The 24,541-nt window shown below is 39.8% G+C and overlaps 1 protein-coding gene across 1 annotated transcript in view; it reads left to right on the top strand.

Annotated features, from left to right (window-relative positions):
- The first annotated feature begins 4,137 nt into the window (after positions 1-4,137).
- The window catches only part of PEX5L (peroxisomal biogenesis factor 5 like), an 81,137-nt gene continuing 60,733 nt past the window's right edge, over positions 4,138-24,541 (top strand). The window contains exons 1-2 of the mRNA XM_014606183.3: positions 4,138-4,236; positions 20,996-21,107. Of these exons, the coding sequence (XP_014461669.1) occupies positions 4,168-4,236; positions 20,996-21,107 (181 nt within the window). The 5' untranslated portion in view covers positions 4,138-4,167. The remainder of the gene's footprint in view (positions 4,237-20,995; positions 21,108-24,541) is intronic.

Raw genomic sequence — 24,541 nt, 5'->3', positions numbered from 1 at the left:
GGGGTAATCTTACACATGTATGAATGAAGTAGCCAAACTACATTTTCACTCAGGGAACCTCATGCTGTCCTGAACCTTAAATTAATGTTCTCTTACAATACCTCAATTAAAACCTCATTAGCAAGTACACATCCTTTAGAAGTACTGTGACTGGTACTGAATTTACTTTGGCGCCATTCAGAAACACCAGCTGTTAAAACAGCATATAGTATATTCCCCTAAAGAATCCGCCAGGGTGGGTTTGCAGATGTTTTCACATCCTTGCAGAAATGACTATTGCTATTGATTCTCTCAGACCTGAAAATGAACCTGAAGATTTTGGTAGCAAGCTTTTCACTGACCTCAGTGTGTGGAGGAAATACTTTAAACTCTTTTGCTTATCTTTTTTTGGAGATGCCTCCTAAAAGGAATGGCTCAGTGTTAGTTGTAGCAGATAACAAAGCACAGACATGTTACTCAATGTGACTGCCACAGCATATTGTATGAAAACCAGTCATACCTTTTCCTTACACCATTTCATTCTCGGCGCTATCCTTGCTTGATATGCAGTTTTGCATGTTCCGCATCATCATGCACACTGCAGACAAAAGAGGTATTTGTGAAACTCATTCACGGAGTTATCAAAATGCTACATATATAACAAATTAATTTACCTCGGGTTTTTGAGTAACTGTTCATTATGTGGAACTGGCACATGCCAAGTGAGCTGTTTCAGAATTACAGTGTTTGAGCACCAAGCTAACGTAACAGGCAAAATACATACAGCAAGCCAAACTGCTGAGACACAGTGCTGCACAATGAAGGCAGCCAAGTAAATAAGCAGTGTGCATTTGTAAACACACTTCTTCCCTGAGTTTGGTTCCAGCAATCATTGTATTTGGACTGCCATCACGAGAACTCGACAGATAACTATTTCAGATGCAGTTCACAAACTGTTTGTGTTGCAGAGAGGATAGACTTGCCCACCTACATGCCAGACGCAGTCTAACTTCTGCCCCACGCTCCTGCCAACGGAGGTACTGATGCCAAATTTAACAGACAGGCAACACTTTAGAATACACAAAAATTCATACAAGTATTAGGCACCAACACCTCTCTTCAGGGATGTGAATTGGTGACTGGACTGTCAGAGGTACTGAGTACCTTCATTTCCACCCGCTAAAACCCCTGGAGATTTTAGCTGCTGTATTGTAGTCTTCCTTTCCTAGGATTAAGTTCGTTGCCAGATAAGTTCTGATTCCAAAATTGTTATTGTGCATCATTAATTTGTCCATTATAAATTAGCTTGGTTCACATATACTCTGTCCATGTTGCAGCTCATTTGAAATGTTTTCTTTTGATTTGCAAACATAGCAAATGTGATACAAAGTCACTAAGGGTAAAGAAATATAGTCTCCCAAGATGTTATTCTCATTAAATTGCTGTTGTAACTATGGCCAGGGTTTTAGGCTAAGTAGAGACAGTCAAAAATCCCAAGGCTGAATCGATTAAATCCTCACTGGTTAATCTAAAATGTATCATTTGAAGTGATAAGCAAATAAACAGAAGCATGGGGGGCACTAGAGCAAACCTTCCTGCTTGGCTGAAGCAGACAGCTTGGCCACCTGCCCACCGTGTAAGGGAGGGTTTGTGGGAGAGGTGCAAAGCATCCTGGGATGCTGGGGGACTGTAAGTTAACTTGAATCTGGAGGGGATCTGGGACAGAAGTTCAATCAACTGATTTAACCTAAATCAGTTAAGTCTGATACTACAACCGTCCAGGTTCATCTTAAAATGCTTGTGGCCATCTTGCAAGAGGTTTATGTCCACTGAACTTCTGTTGTGTTACGGATTTAAACTAGTTTCCGATCACTTATTCCAGTTTATGTGTAATTTCTGTCCTTCGAAGTGATAAGACACATGGTGTGTATCAACCACCCACAGGGTTATATTTTAAAAAATTGATAGCAGGCACTAATGCAAGTATCATGACTCTTTTCAGGCAGTAGGTGAAACCTTGAAGAAAAAGTGGCTCTGTCTTCAAAAAAGTGACCTGACCTTTGCTTTGGTGGGTTTCTTCTGCACAAGAAATAAAAAGCACTGCATGCTTTCCTATGCATCCATTCTAGCTGATAACCTTCTTCGTTCTAGCATTCAGTACGAAAGGACTGAATTTTCTGAAAGTCAGGTAGCATGTTACTAGTCCTAGCTGAATAGTTGTTCCACATATCATGAGAAAATATCTTCATGGAATTGTAACTTACCATAATGGATTGTGAACAGAGTACATCAAGATTTGGCCAAAACCTTTGATATGCTTAGCAATTGGAACTTAGTTCTCATCAAACGATTCCAAACCAGTTTTGCAGCGTCTTTTGCCATTCTTTGGATATCAAAGGAATCATAAATGTAGCATGCCTATGTTTAATGACGCGGAATGAGAACTTCTTGCAGCATGCAAAGACCTCTCCATAGGGTGACTGTGATATGTTGCACAAAAAAGCTCATTTGCCATTGTTTTGATCATTCAACTGTTGTTAAATTGCAATGTTAAGTACATTCTCATTGCTGGACTAGAGAATACAGTATTTCTGATTTTAAGAGCTACATTATGTAGTTCAGTGTTAATAAACAGTATCCTTCCCTGAACAGTGCTTCAATGAAAAATCTAATAAGGCTCTTAGTTAATGAAATATAGTTAAGCTTATAATAAAATGTTGTTGCCATGGAGCCAGATTCTGTAGTCTTTGTGCATCCCAGTTTCCCACTGATTTCAATGGGAGTTTTGTGAGGGTAAGAACAGTGAGCGCATACCCTAGCTGAGTCACAAAGAAAATTCAACTCTGCTATTCTGCTCTACCAGCACACTGAAGACACCTATTGACATTTGTTTGAGCCTATAAGGAGAGCAGAGCAGCAGAGGTCCACTATCTGTCAAACTGATCCAAAAGGAAAATTTTGCTCTTAAGTTTTTAATACTTAAAGAGACTCAAACTTTTATTTTAGTAGGTTATGCTTCTGCAAAACACAGACTAAAGAAAATTGGCCTATAATGATTTGGGGCCAGATCCAATTCCCAAAGTAGTCAGTGGGAGTACATATTTGATTCTTAAAAACTCAAAAGCCTGGAATTTTTAAAAGCCAGTAAAGATTTCTATTTCTGTTCTCCAAATTTTAAGGCTTTATACACTTCACGTATGTTCTTCCTCTTAAGTCTGCAGGTATGTGCCTGCACTTTGTATCTCTGTAAGATGGATGCCTCAGAGCCCTAGCATCTTTCAAAAAAATTAATAGATTTATTTGATTTAGGTCTTATCATTTTTCTCATTTTAAGAACTTTAACGTCCTCTCAATACTTAAAGTCCAGTGCATTTAAAAAAACCTGTCATGTAAAAAAAAATCCTTTCTGCCATATTCTGTATCGCTATCAATTACTGCTTTCAGTGACATTTACCCCACCGTCAAAGATAACAGAATATGGCTCCTTAGGCTCTATAAATGAAGCCATGACCTTGCTTATGACATGTAACCTACTTTATAAAAAATATTTCAAATAAAAGATTTTAAAAGCTCTGGGCCTGTATAACACTTTCAACCCAGTCCTACAACCTGAATTTCCACTTAATGTCAAGGAAAGTTTGCCAGAGAAAACAAACCACAAGGATCTGTCCCTTTATTTGGAAATGCAGTGCAAGCTCTCATTTTAGTAGAAAGCTTATCCTGGTGTAGATCAGCTGTGAAATTTCAGTTAACCACAGTTACTTTGCAGTGAACAAATCAAGGGCCCGATCCCGCAGATCCTATTTATGTGGGGGCTCAACCCTATGAGATGCTCAAATCGTTCGACTCTCTCTGAAGTATTCCCAAAAGGCCTCGCATGATCAGGGCGACGTGCAGGCACGATCTACTTCAGTGGGGCAGCTCATATGAGCAAAGGCTACAGAGTTAGGCCCCGTCACAATCATTATTTAACAGGTTCATGGATATATATATTTTTTTTTTACAGTGTTTGTGTATTTTATTTTCTAAAAGCTTTACTTCCAGCACTTAACACCGTCATTTAATTAACGGATTGTTCTGGGGTATATATTTTGTGATCAGTAATAAAAAGTTTCCTCCTGACACAAGCCATTGTTGATTTCACTGTTGTAGGGGAAAGGCTCTAGGGCGGCAGATAAGGCTGTTGCCATGGTGATGAAGGAGATACCGAGGGAGGAGTCTGCAGAGGAAAAGCCCCTCCTTACTATGACATCACAGGTGGGCAGAATGCTAGGATTCCAGGAGGCAGCTGACATATGTTAATCTAATGGAGAATGTAATTAAAGTGAGCAGCAAAGCCATTGCCATTCTTGAGTCAAATTTAATAGGCAATTATAGTTTTCCCTGAAAAAGACCAATGATGATGAAATGTTACCCAAACGTGGGGAAAACCCTTTATTCATTGTTTAGTTTTGCAATTGGTATATTTTAGTTGTAGTGACTCTACTGGAGCTTAAGCCTTTAGAAAAAAATGTTTTGTACGAAATGTAAGTCAACAAATGTTGTTTCACGATAAAGTATGACTGAAAAAACATAGCTGTGCAATATTAAACCTGTGCTTTGGAAGTTTGAACAAGGAAAAAATGAACACAAATCCAAATCCTCTAACCAAATTTTTTTTTTTAGGAAGTACAGCAGACACATGTCAGTTACCAGTAGAGCATCTACAATTGATTTAAGATGTCAAGTATTACTCGTGCTGTCACATACTCTAAGCATTCACACATACAATAAGTAACAACCACTTCACTGCACCTAGCATCGTTTTTAAATCCCGTACATCAGCTCCCTTCTGAAAGTTTTCACTAACATGTAAGACACATTTCAATTAGAACAGAATTTACACATTTCATTGCTTTCATTTTTGTAAAGCTAGTCGATTCAAGGACTTGGTTCCATTTCCTGAAACTTGGCAGTCAGAACCACTGAGGAGCATTAAAGTCTTTTTATTAGCTTATTGCAGACAGTGAAAGACTAACACTGAATAATGAAAACCTCAGTTCACTGTAGCACTGGTTGTTACTCCCAGCTGTTGCAGACATGCACTTTTGTTTCACAAGAAAGTGTTATGAGTAACCAAAATAACACTAACATAAAACACATCTGAACTAGATGATACAAAAAAATTCCACGAGGGGTTACAGAATCCTAGCAATGGTGTAAATTTAGCAATATTTTTCTCAGTGATGTCTATAGTAATAGACTGTAATATAATTCCTTCATTTGATTCTTAATATGTAAAATACGAGTACATGATTTATTCATATTCAACAATAGGTTTAGTAGTGTGGTTATTCTTAAGAAAATAATCATCTTCAAAAAAAATCCCAAACACTTTATTCTTCCTTTTGCACTGTAATTATTATTCCAAATATGTTACGTGTAAAACGCTAGCGCAAGTTTGCCTTATGGATAGCATTTGTATTATAATACTTCAATAATTAGCAATAGAAGTTTTCATTGATGAAATTTTCCTATATTTTTAAGTCACGTCTGTCAATTTCCTCCCAGACCCCTGTCGAAACACTTGTGTTATACTTGTAATTTCTTGCATTAGTTAAAACATGGTTGCATGAGGGAATAGGATGCTTGGTTTAATGCATCATATTCTAGTTTTGCACTAACCAACTTATGAATCACAAGTATTAGAAGCCAGGAGTGAAACCCTGGCCCTACTGAGGTCAATGGCACAATTACCATTGATTTCAACAAGGCTGAGAGTTCAACCTAGATTCATAAAATGTTTGATGCATCATTGTATTGCTTGTCTGTCAATTTACTCAGCAGTAGTCTGTGACAATTATTCTAAGTAAAATGCTTGTGTCTGTGAGCATAAATTTCTTCCACTAAACACAAGTACCTACTTCCCTGCTATGCACCAATGGTGTGCACAAGCCAAAAGGAAGCAGAATCAAGTGAAAAGTGAGTATTTTCCATAGTCACCTCTATATCATGTATGTGTGATGTGTACTATATGATCATATCACGTCTATCACTCATATCCTAATTGGATGTAACAGTGTTTGCAAATGGTTGTGTTTTTAGTGTCTGCCTAAACCTCTTGCTCAGCCCATTCACCCAGAATAAAGTATTACAATACTGGAAATACATTCAGCCTTCACCATTCATATGTCTGTCTGAATTCTTCATATGAAGAGATAGATGGATGTGGCTGCAGCTCACAAAAAGTGCAAAACACCTATCTAATAGAAATAATCGTTAAGCATGCATTGGTCACGGACAAATTCATGTCAGATAAATTTCAGATCAACAGACTATCTTGCTAGAGTCATCACCTAATAATCACAGTGAAATCAGCACTGAAGAATGCTATAAAATTGTGTAATAGTTATACCTGTGACACCTACCACAAGATGTCATAAAATGCATTAGGGGCCTGATCGTGCAGCCTCCTTTTGCTGTGCAATTCCCATTAAACTCAGTGGTCAATCTACATGCGAACTGACTTCCACAAAGAGGCACAGAGGGAAATACATGAAATTCCTGGTTAATCCGACTCAGCTGTTTTTATCATGCACAAAATACAAACCACCTCCACCACCCTGCACAACATGCTTCATAAAGTAGGACCCACCATGTGCTTGACTGAGGAAGCAAACTGCTTTCTCTCGCCAGTTTAGGTAGGTCCCTAGACATAACGAACTGGCTTGTTGAACAGGGAAACGCTTTGCTGAACAGGAATATCCTGTGAGTATTTTACTGAATCAGAGCATTTATTCTCTCAGAATAGTAACGATAGCACATGATTAGAAACTGACCAAAAGTACCATTTTTTAATAGTCTCAAGCAAATGATCACAAATGATGTAAAGAGAGGTAGTTATTCTGAACTTGGGCAGAAAGCAGGGCCAGGTGGCACATTAGAAACTAACTGGTTTAGAGAGGCATGAGATTTTGTAGTTAGCAATGATCTGGAGCTATCTATCAAGAAATTCACTCTTCTGAACAGTGCACAAATCTTAGAATGACACAGATTGCTTATCAATGATTCACCCCCAGGAAAAAAATGCCAAATTATTTGTGGAAATCAATTTACTCTATTCTGTTCAGAATTGAAATGTGTGGGGTATGCAGATGAGACAGACACCTGGTTAGAATGGCCTAGTCAGGGATAATCCTGTCTTGAGCAGAGGGCTGGACTACCTGACCTTGTGCGGCCCCTTCCAAACCTACTTTTCTATAATCCTATGATCCTATATACAGAATTTGCATGAACTACATACATACTGCTCAGAATATCATTTTAATGACAAAGGGCAATGGAAAACACCATCCTAAAATTGTTATGGCTTTCTTCATAAATAAATATGTTCAGGATAAAGCCACATGTATCAATGTCTAATGCCAAATGGTCCAAAAAACCTAATCTGTATAGTCAAACAGAATGTAGGTGACCCCTTTCACCCCCACCATCAATTGTTAAGGCATAGTCCTACTCATAGGAGAGTGACAATAAAAACAGTATTTGTATTGACTTCAAAAGGGCATTGGATTTAGTCTATACGGAGTAGCTACCAGTAAGTCTGGGAGAAAGGCTCTCTATGATGCATGCTCTGCATATCTGAATTTCTCAGTTATGACCATAATATGCAAAAACTGAGAAAAATAGTTTTTCATTAAAATTGTATTCTGGAACAGCTAAATTATAGGTCTTCACATGTTTGCTGAAGTGCCAAACTAATTCATAAAGGAAGAGTGGAATATCCCTTGTGTATGTCTTAAAAGGGTATGCAAAGTATACTACTGGTATGTACGCACCATAGGTAATTAGCGTGTAGATGGGAAAAGGTTACTTTTTTGAAAATGAAATATTTCAACATTTTTTAAAACATACAATTTCCCATGACAGGCATTGGCTTCAACAGATCTGAATTTTTCAGTAAGGATGCGTTTCATCAGAAAATTCACAGCCAGCTGCAGTATATTTTTTCACTCCCTTAAAATAGCCAGTAAGCCTAACAGAAGCCTTCTGTTACTACTCAGGGTAGGAATAATATTTTGGAGGAAGTTACACGTAAATGCCAAATAGGTTCTCTGCAGTTCTACAGAGGAAGTAGAATAAGGTAGCCAACTTCACCTGTAGTCTAGCACTGCTGTCAGTAAGTACACTTCCGCATGGCTCACCAACTAACATAAAGGATCCATCATCTTAGCATCTGATCTGAAAGTTGAAGATCTGTAATTTGAGACAGATCATCTCGTCTTTTACACATACATAAATCAGGTAATAACTACATTAAAATCAGTCGGTTTACACCAGCAAAAAAAAAGAGTACAATCAGAATTATTTGATATAAATATGAAGATAAGTGCCTGTGAAAAAAAACAGTCTTGTAGATGCCCAAACTGTTTCCATTGAAGTAAGTGGTAATTCTGCCACTGATTTCAAAGGGAGTAGGGCTAGCTTCATGAAATTCATGAAACCTAAGTCTTAAACATACTGAAAACCTAGTGTCATGCAAAAGACACTAAAAATAAATGTAGTATTTTAAAGCTGTATAACCACATCTTGTGTTATAAAACGCTTTAAGTAGTAGTAGTAGCAGCCAGGCCTTAACATTGAAACGTCTACTCTTTATTGTAGTTTTCATCAAATAGTAACTAAATAGCATTGTACTTAAACTGAAAAATAAGTAAATGCAAAATATGCAAATAGCTATGTAGCCATAAAAAATAACTGATGAGACTTTGTAGATCAGTGTTAAATACTGTTAAGCTTTTTATTACTGTTAGTCTTGGTTTAAAGGAATATGTAAAACTTCAGCAGGAACACTCTCCTGAGGATAAGAAGAAAAAGTTGCCTTGACAACATGGTTTAAAAGTCATAAATTGGCTGATTGCCTAATGTTAAACAGATTTTTCTGTCAGATAATTGTTTTAATTTTGTATTACCTAAGGAAATAATAAGACTTTAGTATGCCAAATGATATATTTTAAAAAGGAAGTCCAGGTAATACAAAAGAAGAACATATAAAACTAGAGCGTATGGAAAAATATAGTTGATTTTTAAAAATGTCTTATCATTTGAGTTTGGAGCAAGTGCAGTATTTTCCTAACTTAACTATTTTATGCTATTCATTAATTATCTGTAAAGCAGGAATTAATTTTGAATAATAAATACATTACGCAAACGCACTTTAGACTACAGGATCTAATAAACTATTGCTTTCGGTAGCTCTTATTTGCATTGGTTCACTGGTCACAATACAGGGGACCTGAATACCTCTATTATTCCTCAACAATCTTGTATGGAAGCATAATGCTTTCAGCTAGGTTCCCCAGAGATCAGTATCTTGTGTAGTTATTTATACCTTCATAGAGTGTAATTAGGCATAAAAGAAAAGGCATAAAAGAAAGTAGGCATAAAATATCATCAAAATGAAAGGTAGTATAAGATTGATTAAACCATGATGGTCCAGAAATTATGAGAGTTATGAATTATGAGTTATGAGAGTTACAGGAATTTCTTAGGGTGATATCTTTTATTGGACCAACTACATAACTGGGATAAAGGATGAATTCCTGCTTACAGATAATTCAGATAATCCAGTATTCATTCCTGCCCAGGGCTTGATGATCTGCTCAGGTCCCCTCCGACCCTACATCTATGAATGGAAAAAAAATGAACAGTTTAGTTAGGAAAATACTTCACTTGCTACAAACTTGAATGATAGGATATTTTTTGTAAATCCTTACCTCTAGCAAAAATGAAAAGCAATATTTACCCTGACTTTTCATTGCTGCAGTTGACTTCACAAGGTTTGAGGCAGTAGAGAATTGTGCTCTTCTACTTCTTTCTAACCTTGCATTGCAAAATATGAAGTGCAAGAGAAGATCCAGATACAAATATAAGAATAATATGTGTGGAACTAGTTAGCAATTATACCTTTACTGTTGGTGCTTTTTGCATCAGGACATGATTCTCATTCAAACAACACACCTTTATACCTCTGACAGTGTACAGTGATGTTGCAGAATCATAGAAGAGCAGGGTTGGAGGTCAGCTAATGCAAACCCTAGGCTCAAGGGAGGGTCATCTCTATCTAAAACATCCTAGACAAGTGCTTGTCTAACCTGTTCTTAAAAGCTGCCGAGGATGGAGATTGTACAACTTCTTTGCGTAGACTCTTCGTCCTGTACTTAACAATCTTCATAGTGAGAAAACTGTTCCTAATATCCAACTTAAATTTTCCTTGCTGCAGTTTAAGACTGATGTTCCTTGCCCTGTCCCTTGAGGCCACAAAGAATAGTCCATCACCATCCTATTTATAGCCACCTTTAAAACTTTTATCAAATCCCCCTTAGTCTTTTCTTCTCCAGACTGTATAGTCCCATTTTTTTTTCCACCTGGGAACATTTTAACTGTACCTTTCCACACTTTCCGGTCCTTTTACACAGCTAGATTTGTGTAAAGGTGCTTAGCATGAATCATAGATATTAGGGTCAGAAGGGACCTCAGTAAGTCATTGAGTCCGACCCCCTGCCCCGGGCGGGAAAGAACGCTAGGGTCAGATGACCTCCAGCCAGGTGCTTGTCCAGTCTCCTCTTAAAGACCCCCGAGGTAGGGGAGAGCACCACCTCCCTTGGAAGCCCATTCCAGATTCTGGCAACCGTTACCATAAAGAAGTTCTTCCTGATGTCCAACCTAAATCTGCTCTCTTTCAGTTTGTGGCCATTATTTCTAGTTACTCCAAGGGGCGCCTTGGTAAACAGAGCATCTCCTATCCCTTGCTGTCCCCACTTGATGAATTTGTAGACGATCACAAGATCAGAATCAGGCTGGTATAGTTTGATATGCAGAAGACAGAATTTATGGAAATTTTACCTTTTTAGGAAACACATACCTAAAAATAAAATTGTTAGGAGGGAAAAAGTTTGTTCCTTAATAAGGGGCAAAGTCAATGGGATGTTTAAACACAGTGATACTCGTTTCCACGACATTCTATGTGGATTTTTATCTGTGCCATTAAGCATAAGAGAACATGAAAAATGAACAGCTATAGAGTACATGCAACAAAAATAGAAGTGATTGTACCTCTCCTCAGGTTTTAAAATGTAACCAAGCCCATGCGTGTATATGCCACAAATAGACGGTCTCTCTTAGATGAGGTGCAGAATGAAAACATAGCAATGGTTTAAACGAACTTTCATTGCTTGAAATTGAGCTTCAAGAATTTTTAGCAAAGCTGAGCATTAGCCAGTATTGCCATGGTCTTTATAAAGTGTACACTCTGCAGTAGGACAAGATATTTTTGCCATTCTCTTCTTCTATTCATAATAATAATATATAACATGGAGCCTTAGCTTAGAAGTAAGAAATCAGTTCTGTGAATCCTTCCTAATTAAAATTAGACTCGATTTTATTTCCTATCCATCATGTCTAAAGACTATCTATAGATCTGTAAAATCCACTAGTATAGAAGTTTTCGAAGTGGTCATCCACAAGCCTGGAAAAGATCGAATAGGATCAAAAATGAAAGAATGACAGGTCTGACACAGGTGTGTAGAACTCGGTCATATAGCATTGACTCTTTACCTTATTAATGGCTGCCAAATCACATTAAAAGAATGTAAATTAATTAAATACTATCCTAATATTCTGTAGGCAACTACTTCAGTTGCCTCAAGGATGCAATGTGATTACAGGAGTGGTCTGTGTAATTGTAAATGGGAAGCAGCTGATTTCTGTTCTGTTGTGGTTCACACTAGGAAAACATTTGAGAACTACTGCTCTTGTCCAATTAGTCATTGCCTTTAATGAGGGTTTCCCCCAACCATGTGGACTGGAATGGAATATATATGCTGGACTCTATACCTGTATGTGACTCTTCAGGTCACTCTTCGTATACATTTCTTAATGTCAGAGCATGGTACAAGGTTTAATTAATTTGATCTTCTAAGCCCCTTGCAAAGTCATTATCCTCAGTTTAGACTTGAGATCTGAGACAGTATGGCACAGTGACCTTACATAGCTAGCCTGTGGCTGCTCTACTAACAGAATCCAGAGCTCCTGACATCCAGTAGTCAAGACCATCTTCCCTCCATTCTCATAAATATTGTTTTTTATTTAATTGGTCAAAATATCCAAGTGTCAAGGACACTTCTACTCAAGTATATAGTCAGGGGTGAAAAATAAGGGCAAGACTATCCATGGACCTGTGTCAGTGCACAAGAGAGTGGACAACAGGAACCTTTCCCTTTCTTCTCGAGATATATGGCCCAGATCCAGCAAGACAGTTAAGCAGATGCATAACCTAGTGCTTTGCAGACATGTGCTTAGAGTGCTTTGCTGGACTGAGGCAAGAGTGCAGGAGGTAGGCACAACTGCAGTTCCTGTAACATTGAACACAGGCATGGCTTTCCTTCAGTGCCTTGGGTGGTGGAGCCAGACCAGGAAAAAAAAGGGAAGGAAGAAATTGACACCTAAGCATGCTCCGGGAAAATGTGGGATACAAGTGGCAACGCGTATCGGGTGCACCCCCTGAGAGCGCTGGGGCACCCCGTCAGGCAGCATTCCCGGGAAGGGGGAGCAGGCGAGAGCGCTGGTGTCCTCCACTGAGAGTGCCAGCCAGGAGAACCGTCCCCCCCGTGGCCAATCCCCTTGACCTGGGAGTGCAAGTGGCACGCCCAGAAGTGCCAGCAGTGCGCTGCTGCCAGTTGTGTGTCGGCAAGATTGGCTGCTGCAGGGGGACTCTCCCCCTGGTCAGCAGGATCAGCCGCGGGGGGAACCTTCCCCTCCTGAGCTGCAGGATTGGCCGTGGGGAGACACCCCCCAGTCACTGACTATCCAGTCCGGGGGGGCAAGTGCCCCCCTGACTCAGGAGGCACCAGTTGCCCATGTAGACTATGCTGCACTGCAGCTCCATACTATTCCTTGCATGGGCCAGTATGTAAGCAGACAAATGCAGACCTGCTGTCATAAAACAGCCATGGCTACAACTCCCACTGACAAATAAAGCTATTTTTTCATGATACAGGCACTACACGAGGAATCTGTCATTCATTGAATGATACAAAATAAAAGCATAGGTTCCAGCTAACATTCTTGACATAAGAGATCAGCTCAGTCATCTCAGGAAATTAAGTGGAGTTGCGAAAGAAAGCAATTTCATCTTTACTGTCACATAACCAAACCTTAGGAGGTTGAAGGAAAAGTATCTGGCCCAAAGAGGTAGAAAGCACTTACTCTTTGTCAACAGCAAAATTAAGAGCTCCCAAAAATGTACCAGATAGTTCACAATACCAGATACTTCACAATACGCAGTCCAAACTCATTAATAGGGAGATAAATAACGAGTTATGTTTTCAGCAGAAAATGCAAAAGGCTGCAGTCAAAACACAACATTGCTTACAACCAAAGAAGAAATTAAAATATGCAGTGCACAGGGATCTAAAAGAAGTGTAAAAGGCGGTAGAATGAAGACATTCATCTCAAAGAAAAAAAAATCCCACTTCAGGAAAAATCTAAAGCAAGTAGCTGACATAACCAGAAGAGGATACATCTCAGCATGTAATGCTTGTAACATATTGATGACCCTCTACCTTTGCATGCTTACTTAAAATGTAAAAAAGTGTGTAAAGCCTGGAAACAAAAGAGGAGAGTCAGGAGATTCTTTACAACACAACAGCATCAATGCACAGTAGGTACGTCTAGGAAGAAACGTTATACGCAGCATTCCCAACACGTAAATGTAAATGCCCAGTACGGCACTCTTGAAAATCTCCATGATTCCTCTGTCTGTATTATCAATATTAAATCACATGGGGAGCACCACATACTGTGTGAAAGTCAGCTGAGTCTGGGGGATAAAGATAGGTAAGACAGTAATTGCCACCAATCAAGATTCCACACAGCCTAAATATTACTCCTATGTTCAGACATCTAACTGCTGCCAAGAAGCTGGTTTTACCTGGGTAGAATACCTTAAGATCATGGGGTCTGTTTGGGGTCCATACAGACCTTCAAATGCTCCTACATTATCTCAGCCAGTGTAGCTGAGAGAGCTATATTTTTATGTGGCTGCTGCCTGGATGTTTTTAACTGTCTCTTTACTGGCCTGTCAGTAAAATGCACACTATCAGCAAAGACAAAGGAAGGGCTGTAGCAATTGTTTTTATGGATGTAATCCTGCCAACTACCACCCTACCACAAGGCACAGGGAAATAGGAGCCTGATGCCACTAGACCAGGGGTAGGCAAAATGTGGCCCATGGGCCAGATGCGGCCCGCCAGGCCATTCTATCCGGCCCACGGGGCCCCTAAAAAAATTTAGAAAATTAATATTTATCTGCCCCTGGCTGCCTGTCGTGCAGCCCTCGATGGCTTGCCAAAACTTGGTAAGTGGCCCTCCACCTGAAATAATTGCCCACCCCTGCACTAGACTCACGGGAGCTCTGTATCCATAAGTACTAACAGGCTGCACTGCCCAGCTGGTGAGATCTTCACAAGAGCTCTCCAGCCTTGGGTCCCCTCGCAGAGTCCTGTCCAGCAGGGAGGGCAGGCGACTATCTGTGGAGGTCAGCCAGGAGCATCTGGGAGAAGTTGCGTGGGTGAGAGGGACCAGTAGGTGGAAAGCCTGTGAAAGGACTTCTCTCAACAGTAATGGGATTGGAGAGTTTGGACCAGACTTAGCTGGGGGTTACATGGGGTTTGAGTATGGGTGGATGGGAAAGGAGGAGGCAGTTGGGAAGTCAGCAAGCAAGAGAGCTCGGAGTGCAGGGGCAGCATCCCCCAGGGACAAGACATAGGCAACGGGAGAGCAAGACATGCATCCTAGGTAATTGGTAGCTGCAAGAAATGTTACTATAAACCTGGGGGTGACAGCGGTAGGGCAAAGCACAGCAGGTCTCCATACCCCAGGCCAAAGTCCTGCTGGATACTCAGGCAGCTCCTGCAGCAAGATTGTTTTGGCAGCTCGATAACAATCCATAAAATGAAGATGAATGGATTCGACCTACACTGTATGTGCTATGAAATGGTATTGTTATGGACTACACAGGCAGTGACTATTATACAGCAGTGCACTGAAACCCTCCAATTTACCATCTCAGATATCTTATAGATTTCATAGGTTTTAGGGTCGGAAGGGACCTATTAGATCATCAAGTCTGACCCTCTGCCCTGGGCAGGAAAGAGTGCTGGGTTCAGATGACGCCAGCCAGGTGTTTGTCTGATCTGCTCTTAAATACCACCATGGAAGAGGACAGCACCACCTCCCTTGTGAGAGGGAGTGAATATTTTATTGTGAATATTTTATTCACAAATATCTTATTTGTGAATAAATTAACAGTATGATAGAGAGGCTGACATCAGCTTCCAGACAGTTGTACCACCAGTGTCTTCACAAAAGCCACCCTCAGTCCTGATTACAATGGTAGAAGGCCCAAAGCAGGCATCAGGCATTACTTTGAATGGAAAAGGATACATGTTTTCAGTTAGGCTAACAAGCATAGTATTAATTTGAATTTTGAAGGAATATTTTATGCTATTATTGAGCTTCCTCAGATGTGTCAATAGTTGGGGATTAGTGCACTACACCAGTTTGTGGGCATCTTTCAATTAAAGATGTTTTTAATTTAATTAAAATGTTAAATGTAAAAATATAGCTCTCAGAGATGGGAGGTGGATTTGTGGCACCCACCAGCAGAGCTGGGATTCAGAAATTAATCATTTTACATGATTCTATAAATGTAGTTTTATATTACTCTCAAATATAAAAAAAAAAAAAATTACAGGTGATCCTATTACCTCCTAATATCCTGTGGCATTAAAATATAATAGGAAACACAGTTCAGTGGTTAAGCAGCAGGACGGAGGCTCAGAAGACCTGGATTCTACCTCCAGCACGACTGCATACATTACAGCGTGACCTTGGTTAACTCAATTTCTTTTTGCTTCTGTTTCCTATCTGTACAGCGGAAACAATACTTCTCTCCCGCACAAGAGTGTTATTAGGCTTAGCTCATGAATCTTTTACAGTAGTCTGCGATCCTCAGATGGAAGGTGTTTGAGAACCATAAATTATTACTTTAACATAGAAAATCGGCTTCAGATCATCTGCATGTTTCAGAATACTGGGCCAAATTCATGCCTGATGCAACCCCGGGGACTACACACAGTTGCACCTAGGTTGAATTTGGCATGACATGCGAGATAGAAATACAGTGCACATTACTTCAGTGCACTTAAGTGCCTTACCAATTGTAGGGCATGCTTGACAGCAAGTAAATCAGAATGTAGCAATCCTAACATTCAATGAGGAGTCCAATACATCATGAAGTGCTTTCCCTATTGTAGAAAATAATAGTTCTGCTAGAAATATGTTGCATTACAAGGCCAAATGTAGTTTGTTTATTAGGATACATAAATTAACATATAACTGAATATGTATACATTAGTTAGGGATCCAGGTTGTAGCCATATTTTGGTCTACAGGCAAAAGGAATCAGATCTCATGGCAGAGGTGATAACTTTTATTAGACCAACTAAATATTTCCACAAAAAAAAAAAAGTCTTTATTTGCAAGCTTTCAGGCGCACACGCCCTTCCTCAGACATAGGAGAATGCAAAGATTGTAAAATTTCTCCTAGGTGGAAATGAAAATTCATAGTTCACAGGAGAGCTGAAGGTGATGTAAGATCTCTTGGTTGGAATTGTGCAAATCAGGCTCAGATAAAAGTTAGAACTGTCTATTTACCTCAATGTTGTCCGGTGTTAAGCAGGATATTGAATTAAGTTTTTTTCTGGTTATGATATTTCATATTTCGCAGGAGGATAGCGTGATGGATGCTCTCCTGGCCAGTCAATTATGGACCCCTAGCCTCAACACAAGATAATTTCCTGCCCAGGAGAGCATTCATCACACCGTCCTCCTGTGAAATACAAAATAACATAATTTCTATTCCATAAAGTAATGGAAATTCTAATTTTTTAACTATCCCATATAATGTAATTGTACACAGTAGCACTGGTATTTTTTGTACCTGCGTGGTTCAAGACCTGCTTAATTTTTGCACATTGCCAAATTAATGATGAGCTACTCAGCTGACCGCTGCAGCCTTTACTTCCAAGGGCGCCACTTCTTCTCCGCTCAACTGGAGCACAGCAACTGTCCACAGAGTGGAGTGGAGAAGCAGGGCTCTATGAAAGAAAAGCCTCAGGAAAACACCTGGAGCACCTCAGCAGTCTCACCCAGCTGTTTACTGAGACCACGTGCGCTCTCCACCTAGTTCACAATCCCACAACTTCCCAGGGGGTTAAAGAACCAAACCCTGGAAAGAATCTGATTTCTACTGTATCATATCCCTAGCCTATAGGATAGTTAAAGCAGTACAGAAATACTTTCTGTAATATAGTATTTTCTATTCAAATCTTTAAGGTCTTAAATGAATTTCTGTAAAACCCTATAGTTTCCTCCCTATCACATTTTACAGGACTTTTCTATAAGTATATTTATGTTACATACAAACACCTTTGAAGATACCATTGACCCAAGGGGTCTGACAATCCTTCTGCTGGGTTTTATGTTCAGAGTGCAAACCTGCAGCCATGGGTGGAAAGGGGGGACCAGGTGCAGCTCATCATCCTATAACACAAGTATTTTCTCCAGTTAAAGAGAAACTAGAAGCTTTGCTAATGAAGTAGGGGGCTCGCACTGTTTTATCCAGTTTAAGAGCAAAGCAAAAAACCAAATGTAACTACCAGAATGTGCATTAATTTGCTAGAGTATATATGAAGCTTAGAAAAAACATAAACTAGGCAAAAATAGTCAAAGGATATTGTATCATTAGTCCCATAGTGATTGTAGTTAAATGCATCTCTCTTTTATTGGCAGACAAGGTTCTTTGGGTGAGTCTGATATCTTTTATTAGACCAACTTAATTAGTTGGGAAAAAAATTTTAAGCAAGCTTTTGGGTTCAAAAACTCTTTGTCGGGCTGAGGAAGTTTCAGCAGTTGGTGCGTGCTCTTCCTGGATGTCCTTAGACCAACATGGCTACAACCTACACCCCTATCTCTTTTATTCAAATTCATAAAACAAGATCTAGCCTTCCTGAGCACTTGGACAGTACCTCTAATACTTCACTGCCAGTCATTTCTACATGTGAGTTAATATAACCACACCTGAGTTAAGGTTTTTAGCTAAAATTTAAAAAAAAAGGTTTGCAAGACTGTAAAACGGAAGAGACATCATCAGGGATTGGCAATATTGCAGAAGAAAGGACAGTTTGAATAGTGAAACATCACGACTACTTAAAAAGGATAGAGAGTCATTAACACCTGTGGACGGGAGAGAGTAAACAGGAATCAGAGAAATGACAATGAGCCATGAAGTGGATTGACTCTCTTAGTACTACTAGAATAGAAATGCCACTGTCCCTGCCAGGCAGTTGGTTTTAAAGGCTGGGTGGAAGAGGAATCAAAGGGGGCACAACTGCACCCCCTGGGTCTGGGTCTGCCCCTGCCAGCAGCATTGCACAGGTCTAGCAGAAAAGCTTTTAGTGAGCCTGGATCGTCAAATGGGGTAGTCTAATACAAGACAGGAAGAGCAGTGTCTCACTGATTGATCATGAGATGATTTAACATGAGATCCAATACCCCCAAGCAAACATAAGCATTTGGATTAGGACAAATGAACTACAACAAGTCAAAGAGGGAGGGGAATCACAAAGCAGCAGTCACTCCTCAATACCAGTCCATGTGCCCATACATACTCTGTGATAAGTGAAAGTCAGCCTATAGTAATTTAACCCTATTTTACCGAGGGGAAGAGACAATGTTTACCGAAAGAGAGAGTTTGGATAAGCATCAGTTAAGCATCTAATTGGATAAAAGCAAGTAGGAGACTATCACGCATAGTCCTAGAGATAAAAAAAAATAAAATAAAACAGAGAAGTGATATCTGAGGATATGAACCACATTTCAGAGTAGTATGTTTTAAACACCAACATTTAGCATAAGTGTAGCTCAGGAAACAATGTATCCAGACAGATCCACCACCTTGAAAATGAAAGCTCAGTATCTAGTACAGGGGTGGGCAAAATGCAGCCTGTGGGCCGGATGCAGCCCACTAGGCTATTTCATCCGGTCCACGGGACTCCTAGAAAATTTAGAAAATTAATATTTATCTGCCCCTGGCTGCATGTCATGCGGCCCTCAATGGGTTGCCAAAACTCAGTAAGCTGCTCTCCACCCAAAATATTTGCCCGCCTGATCTAGTATAATTGTCTGATCTAGTATCAATGCAGTTTCCAGCTCAAATGTAGAAATTCCCCAAATTGCTTTATATAAAAAGCAGACTATGGCCTTAGATCAAGTGAGTAGCTTGGGGAAAATTGATTAAAACCACACAAGTAATTGTGTTACATGCATTTAATAGCAGCATGTACTCAAATCACAGGGTATTGGAAACCATGTTATTTCTGGATTTTCAAACTGTTCACATACGTACCCACAGGCACACCAGTTGTTACACTCTCAGATCTCTAATCATTTTGCTTGCACAAACCTCTACTCAAATGCACACATGGATTGGGTACATATGTATATGGGTGTGTATATATATATATATATATTACACATACATACATATTTATGATACATATTTATAAATGTATCATTATACTGGGTATTCAAATGGATGCACTGTTAAACAAACACAATAAGCCTTAGAGGCATGAAAATTAGACCTTTCACATAAATTGGCATGCGCTCTCTCATCAGCTCTAGCCTTTACTTGGGACCTAGATCTATAATGTGCTGAATACTCTGTAGGTGCTCATCACCTTAAAGAATCAAACTGCAAGAACAGTGGGAGTCAATTCTTCTGCTACCCTTAATACGAGAGGCAGCTCTATTATAACAGTAGCTAAATACCGACATACCCCAGTGTGTATTTTTAAACAATATTTTCATATAATTTTATATTGGCAGGCTCCTCTTGATAGAGGTCATACATGAATAAACAAATGCCATTTTACCCAGTTGCCATTTATCTAGTATCCTGGGCGTGAAAGTTTAAACCATGTTCAAAAGCTTCCTAAAAAAAGATTTTGATAAAGGGAAAATAGAAAGAGAGTGGGGGGGGGGGAGAAGGTGAAATGGAGCAAAAATAAAGATAACAGGAAAGGAAAGATTTTAAAAGATAAGATAAATACAAATCACACCATCACAACAGGCCACTCCACTGCATCTGCTTAGGCTCTGATCCTGCCGAGAGAACTGCAAAAACTCAGTTGCATGCCACAGACTGTTTTTCATCTGTGCTATAGTAGAGACTTACCTTTAGCCGGCAGGAAATTTGTTTTAAAAAACCTCACACAATTAACATTACAAGAGAAAACAGTTCATAAATCCAGACTAGATGTGTGACCCCCTACATAGCCAAAAACTCATCCAAGAGGTTCACAGACTCCACAGGGTTCATCAGTGTCACTGTTACGTTCTTGCATTTCATAGAAGTGTCTCATGTCACAGCAGGTTACATTTAAGGGGCTAATGTGTATGTTCGAATTGAAATGTGGCTGTCCAAGTTCTGTGTGTGAGAGAGAACTGGAAAAGGAGTCCTTCCATGCACTGCAAAAATTGGCACTTCTGGTTTGTTGGGGATAGAGAAGGCCAAATGAGTTTCTTCATTTGAGAATAGTTATGCCAAGCATTAATTAATTTGGCTCACAATCAAAAACCTGTAGCAACAGCAAGAGCAAAACAGCATAGGTTCTTCCTTCTGTTGATGCCTGTAAAATTTGAACATCATTTTAAAATACTCAGAAAGAACAACCAATAGTTCAGATTTAAATCCAAAGCTGCCTGTATCTCCGGAAATCGTGCTAAGGAATGCAGTCTTTTTCTCCTCTCCCACAAGCAGAAACAAGGAAAATCCTGTCGCAAGATACATTTTATTCCTTTAAATGCTGCATCTCAACAAAGCCCTTTGACCCCTATGTTCTTCTGTTGGTAGCTGGTGAATGAGCAACAAGAAAGCAGACCCCTCCTGAGTCCTTCTATTGATGACTTTCTCTGTGAAACCAAATCAGAGGCTATTGCAAGGCCGGTAACGTCGAATACAGCAGGTAACTCATTTCTTGTAGTCATCATCAGCCAGAAAGAATTAATGTGACGATTTATGTTTGTTTCCCAAAAAGAGCAATCTTTATTTTTACAAAACTGCTGCCTAGTGTTTAATTACAAATGGGCTAATGTGGAAGTAGCTAACCTTTTCGGTTGGCTTTGAGCTTTCAAAATAAAAACGTAAACCTGGGTGTTTGAATTCAGGTCCCGTGTTATACCAAAGCATTGGAGCTCCCAAGTTGCATTAAGTGGCTCTACTTTCAGTGTGTCAGAAAACTGATCTTAGTTAGCAAATCCTCCACCTGATCATTGCTTTGTGAAACCTTAACCAACGTATACCTTGTTTTATCTGAACCCCTTAAGTTTAGAGTTCATGGTTTATGATTAATTCTTAAATACTTGTTTAGAGGTTTCTCTAGATGTGGTCTTATTTCTACGAAGATCATTCCACCCAACGGCCAGCTTTCATTTGGGCTGTGTTTAAAATATTGTCAGTCCAGTTTTTGGATAAATCCCCAAACAGAGTGCCCACATACTGCACTGGTTAGTATGTGCTGTAAACCTGTTTCTGTGCCCAATATGCATAAAATGCAAGGGGGTCTCAATCCCAACAAAAGAACTTTAAGTCAAGACGTAGCAGCTTGTGTGTTTTAGCTATGGAGGTCTCCAGTTCAAATCCACAGAGAGCCAAGCCTAGAAGCCATCACACAACCACCAAAAATCTATCTAATCTTCAGGGTACAGGTGAAGTGAGTTTCAGTTAGAAACAAAAAAATAGCATTAAATTACATTATGGCAAAACCCCTGTTGAACAATATTCTGCTTAATACCAAGATTATTGCTGTCCAGCTGGTTCAGAGGTTTTGTTATCCTTGAAACTATTTCCTGTATGGTTTCTTTTTCTCATGGCAGCATTTACACCCACCTAAATTATGGGAACAGGGTTGTACTACCCACAGTGGAGCACTAGATTGCTTCTGTAAAGATCCTTTATCAAAAACCTAAGGTAAACTTGACTCCGTTTCTACTTGTAAAAGTCACGCTGAACTTCCTGCTACTAATTCCTTATTATTTACAGGCTTGCTTTATTGACAGCTTAATAGAAAAGATATACCAAACAGATTTTTTCCACTCTACTGTGAAACAAAAAAGCTACAACTGAGCTTGGCTGCTTTGATATTGAAAAACATGCAATAAAAGTCTTACTTGGCTTAGATTCGAATGGCATAGTAAAGCCGATCATAAAATGAGAGTGTAATACTAAAAGCATTCAGAATGAAGGAAAGGACACTGTCTAGCAGCATTGGCTCCAGAAACCAGGTTGCTGCTAGTCAATGTTTCTAAAATGGTTTGTCCTGTGAGAAGGCATTGGATTAAAATTAATTTATTCTCAAATTATTAAAATAACTAATTCCTTCATTAGAGAGCTGGATTATTATGTTCAGCTATAATTAAAGGGTATTTTGAACAATGTGCAGCTTTCCATTGAAAATTGAACATTTACTTAAATGAAGAACAGTAAAATAAGAGCTCTTCCTTAGCAGAGATAAATATATTGGGGTGAACAAATAGATCAATAGCTAGATAGGCAGATAGTTAGAGTCAGCATTCATTAAAAAGTAAAGTAATTATAGGTATTACCCCTGCCCCAAAAATACCCATTTTTTTATTGCTTTACAATCACATTTACTAATTTTTGAAAAAAAATGTTCTCCTTTGTTACTGTGTGATAGATCCACTTAAACAGAGACTGACCACCTACACAGATGAAACAGCACAACTGATTAGGCATAAAGTACTGCCTAAAACATCTACTAAACAAATTGAAAAAAAAGAGAAAAGTAGGTTTTCTGTAACGTTTTTTGTTATAATAGTCTTATATGTCATTTGTTTCAATGAGTACGTAACAATTCAGGTTCGTGATTTTTATGTTGACATTGGCCATGTAATAAATACGTCCAAAGCAGTTTAGCTTTTTTGTGTGTTCCTTGTAATCATCAAATGGAAAAATAAAAATTCCCCCAACTAGTTAGTTAATATATTCTTACCCCTTTTTAGCCCAAGGAGTTAGCCAGATTTGGGGATCCATAGGTGCTTTTTATTGAGATTAATATTGGAGGTGGGTACTGCTTTGAATTCAAGCCTTTTTGTAAAAAAAAAAAAAAAAAAAGAGTATGTAATATCCCGTTCTTCTAAACCAGGGGCGTCCAACCTTTTTGAATGTGGGGCCGGATCATGAACTTTTTATCACCCAGTGGGCCGGCGAGCCATATTCAAAGACCTCACAGGAAGCAGTATCGCATCACCCCCACCGAAACGAAAGTACAGTGTTTACTTCCGTTTCCCGTCACAGCACCTCGGGCCTCAGAAAACTGCTTGGAGGGCCGTATGGCGGCCCATGGGCCGTATGTCGGACAAGCCTGCTCTAAACACAACAAGATCCAAACGGGATCCTATGCCTTTAGGAGTGCTCCAAACCTCTCATTCTTGCTTTCTCTCAAGATCACATCCCCTGTGCTTGTTTTGACTATGTCTTGACTGTCCTACAACTGCTTCTTGTCTCTCATCTCAGATCATTTCTACCTCTCTCTCATCAGCATACAAATTTTCACAAAACAATAGCCAGCCAAACCCATACAACCCTATTTGCCGTTATTTTAGACAGAGGCATGTTCCTGCTTCTGAGAAAGAAAGCTGCTATTACCATATTTACTCAAGCCCAAGATGAGGATTTTTTTCCCAGTCAACATGAGGGGAGGAAGCCTCATCTTAGATTTGAGTACTGGCCCGGGGCAGCTGGATCCAGCGAACAGGGGTGTCTCTTGCAGCAGGGGAGGGCCCCGTGGCTGGGGGTTGTGAAAGGGGGGATCACAGGGGACATCTGAGGTGTGCAGCTTCAGTGAAGCACAGTGGACACAACACAGCCTGCCACTTGTCTGCTGCTCCAGCTTCGTTCCCAACCCAGTCAGGCCCAGAGCTATCACCGTTGCTTCTGCCTGGCCAGGCTGGGGCCACTGAAGCTGATTGTGCTGAAGCTGGGGCCACACAGAAGGTAAGTGGTGGCAGTGGGAGGAGCAGGGAGCAGGGAGAGGGGCAGGTAGCAGGGGTCAGGCACAGGCACATCAGGGGGAAGGAGGGCACATAGAAGGGGTTTATGTGGCAGAGGGACAAAGGGCAGGGAGGGGGCAAATGGCAGGGGGACATGCACAGCATGGAGGGGGCAAGGGGCAGGAGGACAACAAGCAGAGGCCTGGCTCCTTGCCCCCCATCACTGCTTTCCCCACCACAGTGGTGAAGAGGATGAATTTAAGATGACCCGCCAGCAACTAGATTTTATACATGGAAATTTATAGCAAATGTATCATCTTAAATTCAAAAAGTCATCTTGGATTTGGGTAAATAAGGTATTTCAGCTCTCTGCTTCCACAATTAAGCA

Source organism: Alligator mississippiensis, chromosome 7 (genome assembly GCF_030867095.1).
Source record: "Alligator mississippiensis isolate rAllMis1 chromosome 7, rAllMis1, whole genome shotgun sequence".
In the NCBI taxonomy this organism is placed as follows: Eukaryota; Metazoa; Chordata; order Crocodylia; family Alligatoridae; genus Alligator; species Alligator mississippiensis.
This window is presented reverse-complemented; position numbering and strand designations above follow the sequence as displayed.